Source organism: Equus asinus, chromosome 16 (assembly GCF_041296235.1).
Source record: "Equus asinus isolate D_3611 breed Donkey chromosome 16, EquAss-T2T_v2, whole genome shotgun sequence".
Taxonomy (NCBI): Eukaryota; Metazoa; Chordata; class Mammalia; order Perissodactyla; family Equidae; genus Equus; species Equus asinus.
The window spans coordinates 45,725,526-45,742,801 of NC_091805.1; the positions used below are offsets into that span (position 1 = coordinate 45,725,526).

Genomic DNA, 17,276 nt, shown 5'->3' on the forward strand with positions numbered 1-17,276 from the left:
TTATCAAAACAATGGGCAAAGAAACCATAGCTTTGTTCAATATGGTGGCAGTATATAGGACAGACTGGAATGGGGTAAGCATGGAATAGGACAATCAACTGAAAGCCTAACTGAGAGTCTTTACCAATAGTCCAGGCAGATGGTAATAAACTCTCATAGAAAGAATCAGGACAAAAAGGAAGGAATAAGTGAGAAAGACTAATTAGGTGAGTAGGACTGGAGGGAGGGAGAATGGAAAAATGAGTGAGATTTTGAGCTAGTTGGATGGCAATCTTGGAAAGTATGGGGATAAGAAAGATGTATACGAATAAAGGATTAGAGTTTGTGGACATGAATTTGGGAAGAAGGGACATAAGTCAGACTTAGGAATCACCCACATCAAGGCGAAAGGTAAAGCCATAAGATTGGCTTGCTTTTGTGAGAGACAGAGTTAATGGAGAGAAAAATGTCAAGCTAGAACTTCATGAAGTCCAAATCACCGGGGCTCCAAATTGTTAATGGTGCAGTCCTTGAAATATTTGCAGGCACTGGGCTAAGCCCTTTACAAGGTGTATTGTTTCATTTATCCCTCATAACAATCTTGAGAATTAATTACCAAATTATCTCTATTTTAAGATGTAGAAACTAAGGCACAAAGGAATTGGATTACCTACCCTATGTCACATGATTAGTCTATGGTGAAACTAAATTGTGAAAATCAGACAATCTGAATGTATGCTCAAATCTCTGAGCTACAGTATCTTCTTCCTGCAGCCCAATCACTGCAGCTCTCCTAGGACAGGGTGGCCTAGCAACAAGCACAACCCTAGGCAGGAGCTGCTTTACTCACGTGCTTGGTCTAATCCCCAGGGGCATCATATCCTCAGTCTCAAGATACTGCAGTATACTTGGAGCTAGATTCACATTCTGATGTTTTGTGGGTAATATAGGATGAAACAGGGAGCTGGTATGGCTAAGAGGGAAAAGAAAAGAGAAAGAGGAGGCTGCTCGCCTCTGACGTTTATCATTTGATATATTTTTTCAGCTTTATTGAGATATAATTGATATGTAATATTGTGTAAGTTTAAGTTGTACAACGTAATGATTTGATACATGTATGTGTTGTGAAATGATTACCACAATAAGGTTAGTTAACATATCTATCACCACAACTAGTTAAATAATTTTTGTATGTATGGTGAGAACCTCAAAAATCTAGTCTCGTAGCAACTTTCAAATATACAATAAAGTATTGTTAACTATAGTCGCCATAACATACATTACATCCCCAGGACTTTTTTGTCTTACAACTGGAAGTTTGTACCCTTTGACCACAGTCACCTATTTCCCCCACCCCCACCCCCTGCCCCTGACAACCACCACACTGTTCACTGTTTCTATATCATTCAATTTGGATTGCACTTAATGAGAATTAGTTCAAAGGAATAGACAGAAGAATTTTATTTCATGAACAGAACATTATAAATGTCAGTCAAAGTGAAAATAGTGATTTTGCCTAACAGGTCAAATACCACAAAACTCACCGTATGTTGAGTTTACAGTAACATAAAACACAGAGGAATACATCAAGTGTCTTAAGTTGTAGCAAAAAAAGCTAATTTTGCTAATTTCTACTAAAGAGAAATATGCAATCTCATTTCTGTATTATTAACCTACTATGATTTATCCAAGAATAGAGGAAACAGCATAACTTGAAAAAGTCAAAATACATTTGCAGCACTACATCTTTATTTCTACGCATTTAGGGGAATCAGATGGCTGGCTGGCTGAAGGGAGGGGATGTGGTTAGCTTTGTTAAACTTTAGCCAAAGCCACTAATGCCTCTCTTCAAAAATAGATACAGCAATGCTTTTCTTCTTGACAATCAGGTAAGCAGTTTGGTTTGGGGGCTTATGGATGAAAGAGTCTCTACTTGATGATTGCCTCCTAATGCATGAGATTACTAAGGACTATTATGAGATATGCAGACTATAGAACCATATGCTTCACTTTCAATCACTTGTGGTAGGGCCAAGGAAATGTATATCTTCTATTGACCACTCAGGAGTCACAGCACTCTTTGATTTGCCAAAGGTCCTAGAGAAAGTGTGGACTATACAAGAACTAACATTCTCAGACTAAATTCTGAAAAAACAGTTATTCTATCTACAATTGTGTTTGGCAGGAATGATCAGGATTGCAACAGAGTTTAAATTATTTAAGGAGAAATGTTCATTTAGCTTTAGAGCAAGAGTTTGCAAACTTTTTCTGTAAAGGTCCAGATAGTAAATATCTTCAGCTTTATGGCCGTATGGTGTCTGCTGTAACTACTCAACTCTGCTGTTGCAGTGCTGAAACAGACATAGACAATATGCAAACAAATAAGTGTAGCTGCATTCCAATAAAACTTTATCACACCAAAAAAGCAGCAGGCCGGATTTGATCTGTGGGTTGTAATTTTCCAACCCGTGCTCTAAAGTGATAGTTCTCAAACTCTGTATACGTACATCAGAATCACCTGTGGAACTGGTTAGAAAGATTTGATCCTGGGCCCCAGGTCACCCCTACAGAATCAGAATCTCTGGGAATGGAGACTGGAAATCAGCAATTTATAATGTCCACAAGTGGTATGCGAACCACACTTTGAAAAACGCTGTGGTATGCAGCTCACTTCATCTAAGCTGGGATGGGCTCTACTGTTGTCTATGTGGGTCAGCACTTCCTGCATCCTGTGGCAGTAAAAATGCAGTAACTGTTTGATTTTTCTTTGGCCCTTCTGGTAGAAGAGCACATGAACAAACTGCTATTTTTTGCTTCCAACTTGAAAATGCATAAAATAATTCTGCTCAGGTGAAATTAACATGAAATTCAGGTTTTGAATTTAAAAGAAAATCCTCAACTTAAAATAAGATTTTCCAACCAAAAATCTCCCTGAAATCCTTTAGACCACAAAGTTAGCAGACGAGATCTTTACCAAAGGACGAGGCTAAATCTGAAGGAATAGTTTACTGTATGCTCCCTTTTCTCCAAAATATCTCCAGTAAAGGCCTGCCCAGTTGCCTGGAATTCCACTACTAACAAGTCATTATTTTGTGTCTGGACGTCTTTGCTTCAACAGAACCTCATTAAAACTCACATAAAAACAGAAAGTATAAAATCTCAATAGACCTCTGGGAGCTGCTCCCAACTTTAACAATAAGTAGAAAATAAATTATTCAGCTAAGTTTAGTTCTGTCCAAAAGAAAGTGGTTTTTGATTTGGTTGTTTTGTCTGTTTTAACTGCCAGAAATCAATCACCCGATCAGTCAAAGAGGAAGCAGTGTTCAGGCTGGTAAACAGTTCCACCTCTCCTTCAGCTCTCCAGATTTTCCTAGGAAGGAAAATGAATATCCTGCAGTCAAAACGATGGTCTTCAGGAACTTCCTAAAGAAATGAGGAACGATCTGCAGATATCTCCAAGGAATACAGCTCTTACTAAGGCTTCTGCTGATCCTAGAAATGGAGGGGCATGCTCTATAAGAGCAGATGGTCTAATGATTACTAAGACATGGGCTTAGAATGCCTCCTATAGTTATCACTACAGCAGATGACACTAATTGTTTTCTGTTAGATAATAGTAAGATGATTCTGAATTTCCTCAAAACACAACCAAAGATGTTAGAGAAAGAAGACCCAGAAATTTACCAGAGAACAGAGTGAAGCCAGGCTGAGATGAGATCTCCATCACCAATATACTTTATAGATGATTATGTGTAGGAAGTGGAAACTAGTTTTACGGAGTTAGCAGTCAACATTTTAGGCAGCATGACTCTGGAGTCCAACACCCACAGGCTGAGCTTCTGACTGCTACCTTTTTCCATGGCAAAAAAAAAAAAAAAAATCCTGCCACTTTCAGCAAAGTAGGGAGGCCTGTTTTCCTACTTAGTTTCCAACTTACAGAAAGAATCATGAAGTGGAGTCCCAGGTGTTAGTACAAAAACAATGCAAATGGCCAGTAAAGCCAGGGGCCCCAACATACTTACCCAACCTCCCTGGCCCTGGATGAACTCCCGGATGGCGCTGTTCCCATTGATCATATTTGTCATGGGGATAGCCACCTGTCTTGCCCTTTCAGGGGCCACGTGGGCCACATATTCCAGAAGTTTCACTGATACTGCCAGAAAGGCTCTCTCATAAGCTAAACTAGAATCCTGAGCACACCAGGTTTGGCTGAGAGATTTTACTGTGTCCTGAAGTATGGCTCCTGCCTGGGGAGAGACACAGGATATATCAGTGGAGTATCACTAAAAAAGTGCAGGAGGCTGCAGGTGCAGGAATCCAATAAAGCAAGTGTTCCCCAAAGAGTGGCAAATGTGCCACTTGTTGTTTCTGAGGTAATCTTAGGGAGTAGTTGGATAAACTTCTCTCATTTTATTATTTTGTTCTTGATTGTAATGGGTATTAGAAAGAAACATAAGTAGCCCATCAAATCCATGATTTCAGATATTATTGCTTAGGATGAACAAAATGATTGGAAGAAAAACAAAATGATTTGAAACAAAAATATTAAGTACATGATAGTACAGCTGGTCAAGTTGTGAAGGTATTGTTTGAATGACTGAAGTCTGGGGAACTCTAAATTAAAAAAAAAAAAAGAGATTAGCTTTTCCTCTTCCTCTTTCCCTCCTGAAAAAATTTGGTTCAAAGGTATTATGTGGGACCAAGCAAGATCTTCTGAGGCGTAGTGTAGCATGTCCATGGTGGTCAGAGCAGAGTGTCACAGCCCAAATAAGCTGAGAAGGGCATCCACATGAGGGTATCTAGATCTTGGTTTCCAAATATTGTTCTCCATTAAAAGAAACCAGAGCTTCCTGGAGAATGGGTGATTTCAGGCTGGTGCTTGGAAAATACAAGACAATCTGTCAGAAATTGAGGAAGTACTCGGAAAATTAGAGGAATATGCCGAAAAGACACAGCCCAGATTGAAAGGACTCCCACTGGCCAAAGCTGGGACAATTTGAGAACCCAAATAAATAATGAAAGTAATGGATTATAACCCATTGAATAAAGTAGGAATTCATGAGTCCATGTTTATATAAAAAAATGAATAGATTGAAATTTTGATGAGATATGGGATATTTACATGGTTTCAAGGTACCTCCCCACAAAACACTTATTAATTAAAAAAGGAAAAAATTAACTTTACAGTGGAGAAGACTTGCAGACACCATCTTAAGTGATTAAAGTTAACACCAGTAATGGGACAAATTGAAATCTATGCCCCTTGATAGGATGCAATGAGAAGAACACAGCAACACTTCTGTGTATTGCAACCAAAGGTACATATCCTGAGTCTATTCAAGAGTAGATATTAAACAAACCAAGTTAAGGAACATTCTTCAAAATAACTGGCTCATAATCTTTAAGTGTCAAGGTCATGAAAATCAAGGAAAGACTGAGGAACTATTCCAAATTGAAGGAGACTAAAGTGACATGACAACTAAATGCAATATCTGATTCTGGCCTAGATCTTTTTGCTATAAGTGACATCACTGAAACAATTGGAAAAACGTTTGAATAGGATCTGAGGATGAGATGATAATGTATCAGTGTTAATTTCTTGGTTTTGATGGGTAGATTGTAGTTTATGTGTGTGTGTGTGTGTGTGTGAGGAAGATTGGCCCTGAGCTAACATCCATTGCCAGTCTTCCTCTTTTTGCTTGAAGAAGACGGTCACTGAGCTAACACCTGTGCCAGCTTTCTTCTACATTTTACGTGGGATGCCGCCACAGCGTGGCTTGACAAGCAGTCCTGGGTCCACACCCAGGATCCAAACCTGCGAAGCCAAGGCCACCTAAATGGAGCATGCAAACTTAACCACTATACCACTGGGCCAGCCCCAAGATTGTAGTTATATAAGAGAATGTCCTTCTTTAAAGGAAATATAAAAGTATTATGGGGTGATGGAACATCATGTTGGCTACTTACTATTAAATGATTCAAAAGGGAAATTCTTTGTATAATATACATGCAACTTCTCTATGAGTTTCAGCCTGTTTCAAAAAAATTGCTTTAATTAAAAAAAAGGTAGATTCAGCCATCAGCTACTTAGGAAATCTTCAGTGCAAACAATTAGGGGTAATAAGTCTAGCTCTGCCTGAATAGGCACACCACCCAAGCTGTACTCAGTAGAAAGAATAAAGCATACTGGTCAAGAGTGTTGTTCTAGAATTAGTCTGGGTTCACATCATAATTTCAGCACTTTCTGAATAACCTAATTATCTGTTCCCCTATTCCTCAGTTTCTTTATCTGCTTAAATGGATATCAAGTCAGAAAATACTTACTGAGCACCTATTGTATATCAGGTACTATTCTAGCTTTTGTGAATATAACAACGAACAAAAGAGGTTAGATGTTGCTCTCACAGTGTTATAGGCAGATGAGGAGAGATTGTGCTATGGATAATAGTTTCTGTAATACTTCATTAGGAGGTGTAAGGATTCAATGAGATAAGTGTAAATCACTTAGAATACTATCTGGTACATGGTAAGTGATGAGTTAATATTAGCTGTCATTGTTGATACTAATCAGCAACATCTTCTAGAACATTGTCTATGGTCTTTATATGCAATACAAAGTTGAAGTTCTAATGCCAGTAATCAGCATTCTGATGAAAACCCTAGTGGGCTGCTTTAAGTACTTACTCTTCATTGCATCGGACTTGTCAACTGCCTATCCTTCTTGTATAGTTTCATTGCTGGACCTTGGGAGTGGGGGGCAAAGATGCCCATTTCCAGCAAAATAAATATTAAAACAGGAGCATAAAAGAATAAAGTGCTTTTCCACAGATAAATTGCTATAGATGTGCTGTATGCCACTAAGCACAGCTCTGATGAAAAACAAATGGAAACAATCTGAAGGTTGATCAGCCTGTGCCAAAAGCTTTCCATCTCAATACCACTTCAGCTTTTATTAACTCCTAAAGAACTGACAATTGGAGAATTCCTGCTGTATCTCCTTGGATGAATGTAAGCCCCCCAATCTTTCACAGAACATTTCTAGTCACAGTTGTAAATAGTAAGAAAAGCGTGCCTGAAGTAGGAAAAAAGCAGCAAACAACAGAAAGAAGTAGTAAAAACCTGACCTGTCCCCGAATGGTTTCTGCAATGACATTTTTGGCAGAAGCTTCCAATTCTCCGTTGAACTCATCACCCAACATCCGCAGGCGGCCAGCAATGATGGCCACGTCAAAAGAGCACTCCTCTCCTAAGACAGAGGGAACACATTCACATTTGTCACAAGGCTTGAAGGGATGGCAAGTCCCAGGAATTGGGGCATTGGAGAAAGTTCTCTAGACCTTTAAACAATTTTGGCATCATTCTCACTCAAGAACATCTTCAATGTTCTGTCAACACCATTAGTCAGAAAATCTCCCTTCACTGAGAATCTCCTTCCCTTCCATGAAGACTTCAGGTATTGGTGAAAGCTTAGAGTTTGCCTTTTGAAGCTTAAGAGGAAATGAGAAAGTTTACTCAGATTCTTTCATTGGCCTGCAATCACCACCTCAGGCCAGGAGCCTTACCTGAATCTGGTATGTCTACACCACGTAGCTCCCGGTTAGCAACCTGTAACGTGGTGCCTAAGAAGTCTGCGAGTAGAGAATTCACAATGCATTCCGTTTGCTCCTCAAAAGTTTGAGGGCTCTTCATTTTAGATGGTTGCTGCTGAGTTTTGCTTTTTCACAAAACAAGTCTTTTTAGCTGAGCAGGAAGTCAGAAACTGGTAAACCAGCAGGTGTGTCTAATTCTGGTAAAGTTTCCTAATGGGACATGTAGTCCTAGAGCCTGTCTCACCACTTTTCTTCAACAACAGTTGCTCCAAAAGGTAGGACGTCTCTGAAGATCCTACCCACACAAAACTGGAGAGATTTCTTGAAGATTTTCAGTTCCTTATCCCAGAACTATACTCTAGCCAGTGCCTAAGATTAATGAGTAACTTTTATAGTTAGATAGCCAATCTAGAACTGAAATAGAGTTGAGGAAGAGCCTCTTGTGTAATTTCTTTAAGAAATACTTCCTGTTAGGTTTTGTGTATGGTGTAATTTAAAGAAGGAAGGTTTTGAAATTATAATAGATGAGCATTCAACTCCTGATTATGGCATTTATTTGCCATAATCTTACATTGATTATTTACTGAGTACTTATGTGTAAGGAACTATACTTGGTGCCACAAATAATACAGAAAAACGACAAAAATGACACAGACACAGTTCTTATCCTCATGGAGCTTACACTTCAGTGTGAATGACAGATATTACATGATTAATCACATAATTTCTTGTGCTTATTGAGATACAGTGTGTGATTACAACGTGTAACAGGGAAACAAACGTAGGGGTTTAGAAAGTCTTCCTTGAAGCAGTAACATCTGAAACGAGCTCTGAAGGACTCCATTAGGAATCCATTAGGCAAAGAGGAGGAATAAGACCATTCCAGATGGAAGGAATGGGATATATAAAAGCTGAGAAAGTGAAAAAAAACCTTGGGCATTTGACGAATTATAAACTTGGGATAATACAAAGTATTTTACATGGAAATTATGATGATTAAATAAGATAATGTTATGTGGAATGACACAGCACCGTCTGACATGCAATAAACGTTAAATGTCTTCCTTTTAATCAAAGACCTAATGACCAGGATGAAAGTATCGGACACTGGATGTTAATAGATGAAGGGGGATCTGCTTAGTGTGACTGGCCTTGTCTGAACTTATTTGCAGAAAGTCAAATCAATCACGATGAGGTGGAAGACCAAGACCCAATATGCCCCAGGTAACTCTGGAGACTCATAGGCTGTAATTTCAATGGTGACATGTGGAGACTGCATTTCAAGGGAAAAACAGAACGTGCTGAATATACCTATTTCATCCATTCTCCAATCATCATGTATCCATTTTAACAATGTTGTCTATCCTCACTGTGGCATGTGCAGAAGTTCCTTTTATTGATCACTCAATATCAGTAATCTGCAATCAGTTGAACTTGGTGAATTAATCAATCATAGGGATTCCCTGAATTCCCCTGTTCTCTCCTTTTGTTAAAACCAGAGAGGCGTATTTGCCTCTGCCTCTTTTATGTTACCACACTGCTGATAAACTCTAGCAAAAAAGTAACTGGAAAAAAATTCACATCACATCACAATATTGAGAGAAAGAAGCTTTGAAGACACAAGATCTCTAGGTGTTAATGATGCTTTAAAGCTTGTATTTACTTGGTAAGTGAATGTAGCATCAACAATATTTGTGCAAAAGTGTTGAAGCCACTTTTATGATTCTCCACATGTGCTGTGAGTCATGAATTCTATTCAACCATAGTTTATGCTCATAAGCTAGTTATATGCCTAATGCATTGAGCACCTTCTGTTCTCTCTCTCTCTCTGTCTCTCTCTCTTTCTGCCTCCTTTTCTCTCTCTCTCTACATCCCTCAAGGCAGCCACACTCTGCCCCTGAAATAAAGAGGATAGTTTTTCTCTCATTAATGGGTCTGTGCCTTTGCTGTAGCTACACATCTATGCCTTCTATCAAAACCAGCTAGGATGCTGCAGTGTCTATCCTTCTGGCTGTAATCTTCAATCCTCGCTACCACACCAGGCTCAGCAGGAAGCTGCTCGTGATGGTAGAACATAATGGCCCATGGGACTGATCGGATGAGTGCTGTTTGACTTCTTCAGTTCTTCTTGGCCTGTCTGACTCTTTGACTCCTAGTGTCTTTACAGGAGAGCTGCCATCTTCTCATGTGAAGAAATGGAAGTGTGTTCTGCTCTGGATGTAGCCAGTGAGTACACCCTTGTCAATATGATAAAGCTCCAACTAGGCCACCAGATAGACCTCATATTTTTGTATCCCTCACCTCTGCCTGCCTGTGCTGAGATTTGCCATCCCTGTGTGCAAGACCTATAGACATATTGGTTTGAATCAGGCTCTAGGATTTAGTTTTAAGCACAGACATCAGATGGGTTTGGGAGCCACCCTCTCTTCCTCATCCCAGGCTATGCCTATTACTTCTGGCTCCAAGTTAGCACACTGGACTCAAGCCAAGTGTGACAAACTCACACTCTCCTCTGCAGCACAAGCACAAAGGTGTTTGTCTTTGCTCTGATTTCCATCAAATGTCTCTCCTCACCTGCAATGCTCTCATTTTCATACCTGAAAAATATCCCTTGAATTTCTATACCTTTCCAGAGATACGGGCAGCCTGATCTACATCTTTGGATTTGTTGTTTCCTGATTTCACTTCTCTCATCCCCAGGTCTGTCTCCTCTAAATTGGCTATCTCAGCTAAGCACTCATCTGAGTACCAGGACATAAACACCTCTACTGTTACCTTGCTTTTCTGTTTCCATGAAGCAAGGCTGAGCCCTGGCTTTCCCCCACCCCACGAATGGCCACTGTTTCTGTGTAGCATCTAAGATTCATTTTGATTTGAGGGTTAGTGGATTCCATACATCAGTCTAGTCTCAGCGTATAAATTCCGCTAAACCATCAACAACCAGCTGATCTGATGAGAGAAAGCTGAATATTCAAGTAATCCATTTAGAATGCAGGTAGGCTAGTTCCCCAAAATCTGTAGGGAAAAGATATGTTTAACTGTTTTCACAGACTCAGGAGAGAACACTGTGATAAGGCTCTACCAGATTAGGGAGATATTGCCCGATGGCTCAGGAAAGCAAACCAAGGCAGTTTCACACACACAACCTGAGAGTTTCTGGAATATTTCTCTTAGAGCATCCCGTTGTCCCACTGAGGATATTTATGTCCCTGTGCTAGTACTGAACACTGGATTATTAATGTACAAAGGGGACTGCTTAATGTGACCAGCCCTGTCTGGATTTATTTGTAGAAAAACATACTGATCTTGAGGAGGAAGAAGACCAAGTCCGCATATATGTTCCAGGTAACTCTGCAGAATTGTGGGTCTTCATTCAATGGTGGCATCTGGTGATCTCAGATCTAGGGAACTCAGAAAGGGCTGAATAGACCTATTTAGCAGACTCAGACACCCACGAAGTGTCCCTTCTACAGTGGTGTCTGTTTTCACTGTGGTACGTGTACAGGCCCCTTTATTTATCCCTCTCCAATTAGTAACTGAAGTCAGTGATGCAGGTGAACTAATTACTCACTGGATTTTTCTCCTGTTCTCTCCTTTTTATAACAACCACATATGATGCTTATCTGCCTCTGCCAGTTTGGCATTACCATGTTGGCAGGTATTTCATGGCAAGGAAAGTGACTAGAAATAAAAATTCCTATTATGTCTTAGTTCTTGGAGAACCAGGCCTTAAAGAACACAGAATTTCTAGAGGTCTATAATGCTGCCAGAGCCTGTGTCCACTTGGCTGATATGTGTATATTTACACAAAATTTATGCAGAAGTGTTGAAGCCACCTTTATGGTTTTCTGAGTGCACTGTGTGTCCTGACTGTTCTGTTTAGGGGAGTTCAGTCTTCTTCCTCGGGAGCTCACTTTCTGGTCAGTGCTCTGAGCACCTCCTGCTCGCTCTCTCTCCCTCTTTCTCCTTTCCCATTGCAACCACACTCTAGCCCCAGATAAAGGAGGATTGTTTTATCTCGTTTGATGGGCATTCCCATTTGTTTTCTGTGACCAGACCTCCCATCAAAACCAGCTCCAGGATTCTGTGTTTCCTAATCCCTTCCGTTTAATCATCAGTCCTCCTGACCCCACAAGGCTCAGCAGGGAGCTGCCAGCGATAGAAAGAATGAAGTCCCACAGGACTCACTGGATGAATGTTATTTGACTCGTTCAGTTGGCCATGACCTGTCAGCCTACTGTAGGCTGTACAGAAGGGGCTCATTATTATTTGATGAACAGGAAGTCTTCTCAGCTCTGGATATACACAGTGAGTGCTCCTACTGTAAAGGGCAGAAAGTTCCTAGTGGGTCCCTGGTGGCCTCTATATTCTTTGTCTCCAACAACCTGTATAGGCTGAAAGATGTAAACAGGCTCTGTAGACTGTCTTGGTTCGAATTACGCTCTTGGATTTAATTTTAAAAAGGCATCATGTGGGTCAGACAACTTTCTTTTCTTCTTGTCCCAGGCTACCCTCCTATCACCTGGTCCCTGTTACAAGTGTAGGCTGTTGGTATCAAGGCAGGCTAGAGAGGGGAAATGGAGGGATAATGGCAACATCTCGGCCACTGCTATCTCACCTGGAGAACAGTCCTGTGTAACAGGCCTCTTTTTTTCAAGATAAGACTTCTCATACTCATGAAATGGTGTTGCTACTTGTATTTCTTGAGTAGTTTCTTGCAGACTCTCTAGTTTTCCTCACAAGTTTACAGTCTGCTCCATATGTTCAGCATCTGTTATGTTCTTCCCAAGCTCAAGTTTTTTCCCCTGGGTGCCCACCTCCCTCTGAAGCATTTAGATACCACATCATGAACACCAAACCCTGCCTGTGCCCATGGTTTCAATGAAGCCAAATCTCTGGCTCTGGTTTTCCATCCTCCACAAATGGCCACGATTTTCATCCTCTGTGCAGCACCAGTGACTTCTTCTATGTGTGGGTTATAGTTTCAGTCATATACCTAGTCTCAGTGGTATAATCTCATGCAAACTATCAACGACCTGTGTACCTAGTGGGGGTGTTGCCCTAATTTATGAGCAAGGCACAGCAGTTCCCCTCTCCATAATGTCCAGAAAAGTCATTTCTGATGAGTGAGAGCCCGTTAGGGCAGCAGTTTCATAAGGTGTGCAGTTTAAAACTCAATTGTCGCTTCTTCCACTGAGGCTATTCTTTGGACTTCTCTTCTGGGAGAAGCAGTTGTAATGTTAGGAGACTTTATTCATCAAATCATCTTGTAGGAAGATCAAGATACTCTGTGATGTTCCTTGGTATATCTGACTATTTTATAGTGAAATTGGCCATGAACAATTTTGTCCCTCAACCTTTTTGGGTCAGTGAGTGCCTTTTCACGCTGGAACCATCCTCTTTCCAGTTTCCCATTTGTCCCTAAGGTGCAAAGAAACAGAGGCTTTCTCAGGATCCCAGCAATCCTCAAACCAGAAATGAAACGCAGTTCTTTTGCACCTGTTGTCTGCCATGCCTGTACCAAGTGAGCTCTGTGTTGCTATAACCCTTTCAGTCCTCACAAAGACACTCTCAAGTAGGTATGGTTCTCAGAGCCGAGAGTGCTGAGGCTCCGCAACATCACTTCACCTGCCCAGGATACCTGGCCAGTGCACAGTGGGACATGGGCCCCTCATCGGCCTGACTCCCAGCTCAAGTTCTGTTCACTGCTCCCTGTACTCTGACTCTTAGAGACTCAGCAGGGGCAGTGCTCACCCTTTCTTCTTTGCTTTGTACCAAATTAACTGAAACAATTTTAAACTTAAACAAAAAAGTCATAAGACTAGTCCAAAGAACTCCTGTGGCCCCTTGCACAGATCCATCAACTCTAGTCTCTAGTCTAGTCTTGTTGTGTGAACAGAACCTCGGCTCATCCAGTTCCTCCAGGAGGAGCCACACCTCCTAAGGCTCTCTCTTTGTGGGAAATCAGTCAGGGGCTGGAGTCTGTGTCCCCACCATCCCCTGCTGCCAGGGGTCTTCTGCCCTCACTCAGAGTTGTCCTTGTAAAGCTGCCCAGCTGTGTCTCAGAGACACCGATGGCCAGGTCTAGGTTCCCATGAGGAGATGAGAAGTGCTCAGACACATGTCTCAGAAGTGAGATGTGTGTGATATGGCATGGCCTTACTCACCCATTATTCAAAATGGGCCAGGAGAGGCCAAATTTCCCCACACAAATGGGCTGAGATGAAGGAGTGGAACGTCTAAATTATACATGGACCATGCTGTGCATGGGTTTGCAGATGACAATGTGTGAACAGTGTGTACAGCAGCAGCAGGGCCACAGGCAGTCTGCTCCACCCTGTCTTCTCTGTACAAGGAGAAACCCTGTAGAAACGGTGCAAACACAACCTAAATTATAACTTGATCTTTTATTAAGGGCTTTCCCCCACCTGCCAGACTAATAACATAGGATGACACTTCAGATGTTGATAAAATGTTTTCTCTTTTCTCCTGCAAATGCAAAGAACTTTCAAAGCATAGTTTTAATAAAAACCAATAGTTAGGAAAAGAGGGATAAAAAAACATGATGAAATTAAGCAGTGATAAAAACAATCTTAGACCTTGATTCAATTAACATTTGAGAATGGGGATACCTGGTTTTGACAATTCTTTCACCAACCAGATTTTTTAATTTAAGAGGATTACTCTTTAGCCCAATATGAATTATAATATCTTATTAAATGTCCTAAATTATGATGAATAATGAATAATAAACTGTGCCTCAAGGAAATATGGAGGGCACACTAGCCCGAGAGAAGAGCTGGTGGAAAAGACCTGGAGGCTAGAAGGGCATCTGGTGCAGGGCTGGGGTCAGGGAGCGGCAGCCTGACTCTGGAGGATTGTATAACGGTGCCATGGGAAGTGATGCTGGAGAAGAAAGAGAGGGGCCAGAGGAGAAAAGGACAGGAAAGGAAGGTGAGTGGAGAGTATGTGAAGCAGAGAGGGAGAGGTGGTTCTCACAGAGGAGTAGACCTCTGATCAAACAGGATTTCAAGGTAATAAGATGGGTGAGACATTTGATAGTATGGAGAGAACAGAGTCAGAGAAAGCACTTAGAAGGGTTGGGTAAATCAATGATAAGAGTCAGATCAAGTATGTGATCTGGAAGACTAAATGGTAACAGAAACATGAAGACATTTTTAAGAAACAATTAGGGGCCGGCCCCGTGGCTGAGTGGTTAAGTTTGCATGCTCCGCTTCAGCGGCCGTGGTTTGGCAGTTCGGATCCTGGGCGCCGACATGGCACCACGCCTCAGGCCATGCTGGGGCAGTGTCCCACATAGCAGAGCAAGAAGCACCTATAGCTAGAATATGCAACTATGTACTGGGGGGCTTTGGGGAGAAGAAGGAAAAAAAAAGATTGGCAACAGATGTTAACTCAGGTGCCAATCTTAAAAAAAAAGAAAGAAAGAAACAATTAAACAAACCTTGGTGAGAATGAGGATGTGTAGAGGGGAGGGGAGGGGAGAGTCCACAACAGGGTGGAGCAGGCCCTGTGGGCCCCCACCCCGCCTGAGCCCAACCTGGATTGCCATGAGGCTCTTTGAAGTCTTTGGTTAGCCTACTTTCTGAGAATATGTCTTCATTTCACAGTAGTAATAAACATGTTTGATTAGCAAGTGCTGCCCAGACTTCACGGCTGGGAGTGTGATAAAAGGGTTGTGCACTGTATCACCTCCCTGAAGAACCACAAAGTTTGATTCTGTAGCACTTCTGGCCCCTAAGTTTCCAATAATAGACTTGGACCTCTACTACATTACTTATAGCTGCTATTACCCCCAAGTGGCAATAGAATATATATGTGTGGGTGAGTGGAAGGGCAGTAAAATGTTACAGACAACAGGAAGTAAGTCACAGTAAGATCATGAATAACAGTGGATCCTGTTGGCTGTGGTTTTATTTTCAGAGCTGAGTTTGATGCTTACCTTGGAATGAAGAATGCTCCCAAGCTGGAGGGTGATTGTCTTGAGGGCTCAGCTGCCAGCAAGCATAGATGTCAAGTCATTGGCCACATTAATTTCTTAAGAGACCTGAAACAGAGGATTATCAAAAGAAAATTCCAGCTCAGCAAGTGGAGACTAGCATGCAGATTCCCTGGCCTTCAAGCTTAGGGTCCAGAGGTACTCACATCTGGGGCTCTCAGATGCACTTATTCCTTCTTGCTCTCTGTCTAAGGTTATAGATCAGTCTCCCACTCTTTTCTTCGTTTGTTCATTCTGACAGCTGAGGCTACCTCTGCCTGGTCTCACCTCCGTTTTCCTGGGGGCTGCAATTCTTCCAGGCCCTTCCATCTCTATCTCCTGTTTGCACTCTGAACTCTGCTGTGTTCCCACTGCTACTGTCCTGATACTCTCTCTCAACTTTCTTCTTAGCCATGGGGAAGCCTGGCCCCATGGTCCTCCTCAACACAAGAGCATCATTTAGCCACTGAACACACGGCACTTTGCCTGAAATCACGCACTCTCTTGGCTTCTTCGCCTTCCCTTCCCAGCTTCTCCGACTCCAGTGCCTCTTTCTACCGGGAGTATTGTCCTAATGAATCACTTGCACATGGATCCTCCTCCTGGGTCTTTTAGGGAAGCTGACCTAGGACAACCCTTAACCTTTGTTTCTCCATGTGAATAAGAAGTGTTAACACTGAGGAGAAAATTACAAATTACAAAAACTGAGAACCCGGGTCACAGGTGGGAGTCCTGGACTGGTCTGCACTCAGTTTTCTCCTCAGCCCCAGATGTGCAGGCCTCTGCTAATCTACATGGGGCTTCCAGGACTCAGTGTCCCCACCTCAGGGCCTCACTGGAGCTGGCTTTAGGTGGAGGACAGTAGATGGCACCCTAAAGGGAAACTGATGCAGAGGCCATGTTTCCAAAATGTAAAGAGTGTGAGCTGCTTTGGCATTCAGACATCTCCCCTGTTCACTCCATTACCACTTCTACATGTTCAGTGAAGAATCTGGAAAAGTGAACTGAGGTGAATCTGAGGTCAGAGCATATAGAAGAGCACTGTAGTGGAATAACTTTAGGCCAGCTTTGTGAAGACCCAAGGAGATACACAAGAATATAAGACAAGTCCAATTGAGAAGGACTGTGATTCATCTGAGGTTGTCAGCAGGAAGACCAAAATCTTTAGGGCCAGTGGGAAGGAAGCTCATGGCAGAAGAGACGTGGAGAAGAAAAAAGAATGATGTGAAACAGAGGAGGTCTAGTGAGTAGTTCAATATTATGCTGTCATAAAATAAACGCTGAGTGAGCTTTGAACTGACAGGAAGCCTTCGCCCAATACCTTGAAATTCTGATTTAAACATTCTGGGGTGGGGTTGGGTATCAGTACTTTTAAAAAGCATCCCCAGGATGCATCTAGAAATTAGAAGGACCATGGATCTAGTAGGATCTCAGTCACCTATAGAAGTGTCCCATGTGTGTGCTTACTTCACAGAAAAGCTGAATATCAGCCATGGATGGACTTAGCATTCCTCCTTCAACAAAACTCTTTGTACAGCCTGGAGAAAACAGAAAAGAAAAAAGAGAGATTGATGGGTTAGACATATGCTCTCTCTACGTGGATCAAAGTTTCTCACAATTTTTATAGGACAAGATACAGTAAGAAATAAATGTTACATAGAAACCCAGTGTACAAAAAATAATACCTCCTCTTATTACAAGTAATGGAA

At 41.7% G+C, this 17,276-nt stretch overlaps 2 protein-coding genes across 2 annotated transcripts in view; both read right to left on the minus strand.

Moving 5' to 3' along the window:
- Nucleotides 1-4,142, minus strand: part of PTPN22 (protein tyrosine phosphatase non-receptor type 22) — a 59,342-nt gene extending 55,200 nt beyond the window's left edge. The window contains exon 1 of the mRNA XM_070487074.1: nt 4,002-4,142. Within this exon, the coding sequence (XP_070343175.1) occupies nt 4,002-4,048 (47 nt within the window). The 5' untranslated portion in view covers nt 4,049-4,142. The remainder of the gene's footprint in view (nt 1-4,001) is intronic.
- BCL2L15 (BCL2 like 15) lies at nt 1,426-7,984 on the minus strand. The gene is made up of 4 exons (XM_070487076.1): nt 7,542-7,984; nt 7,104-7,225; nt 4,002-4,226; nt 1,426-3,349 (listed from the first exon to the last, which is right to left on the minus strand). Exons 1-4 carry the CDS (start codon nt 7,666-7,668, stop codon nt 3,332-3,334), a joined length of 492 nt encoding a protein of 163 aa, XP_070343177.1. The 5' UTR covers nt 7,669-7,984; the 3' UTR covers nt 1,426-3,331.
- Nucleotides 7,985-17,276: the final 9,292 nt, after the last annotated feature.

What these genes read in the sequence shown, in the direction of transcription:
- BCL2L15 (XM_070487076.1), bottom strand. Translation starts at nt 7,668, where the DNA reads ATGAAGAGCCCTCAAACTTTTGAGGAGCAAACGGAATGCATTGTGAAT. An exon ending in TGTAGACATACCAGATTCAG is followed by an intron (nt 7,226 to 7,541) that starts GTAAGGCTCCTG and finishes CCTCTGTCTTAG; the next exon opens with GAGAGGAGTGCTCTTTTGAC. An exon ending in CAGAAACCATTCGGGGACAG is followed by an intron (nt 4,227 to 7,103) that starts GTCAGGTTTTTA and finishes GTCTCTCCCCAG; the next exon opens with GCAGGAGCCATACTTCAGGA.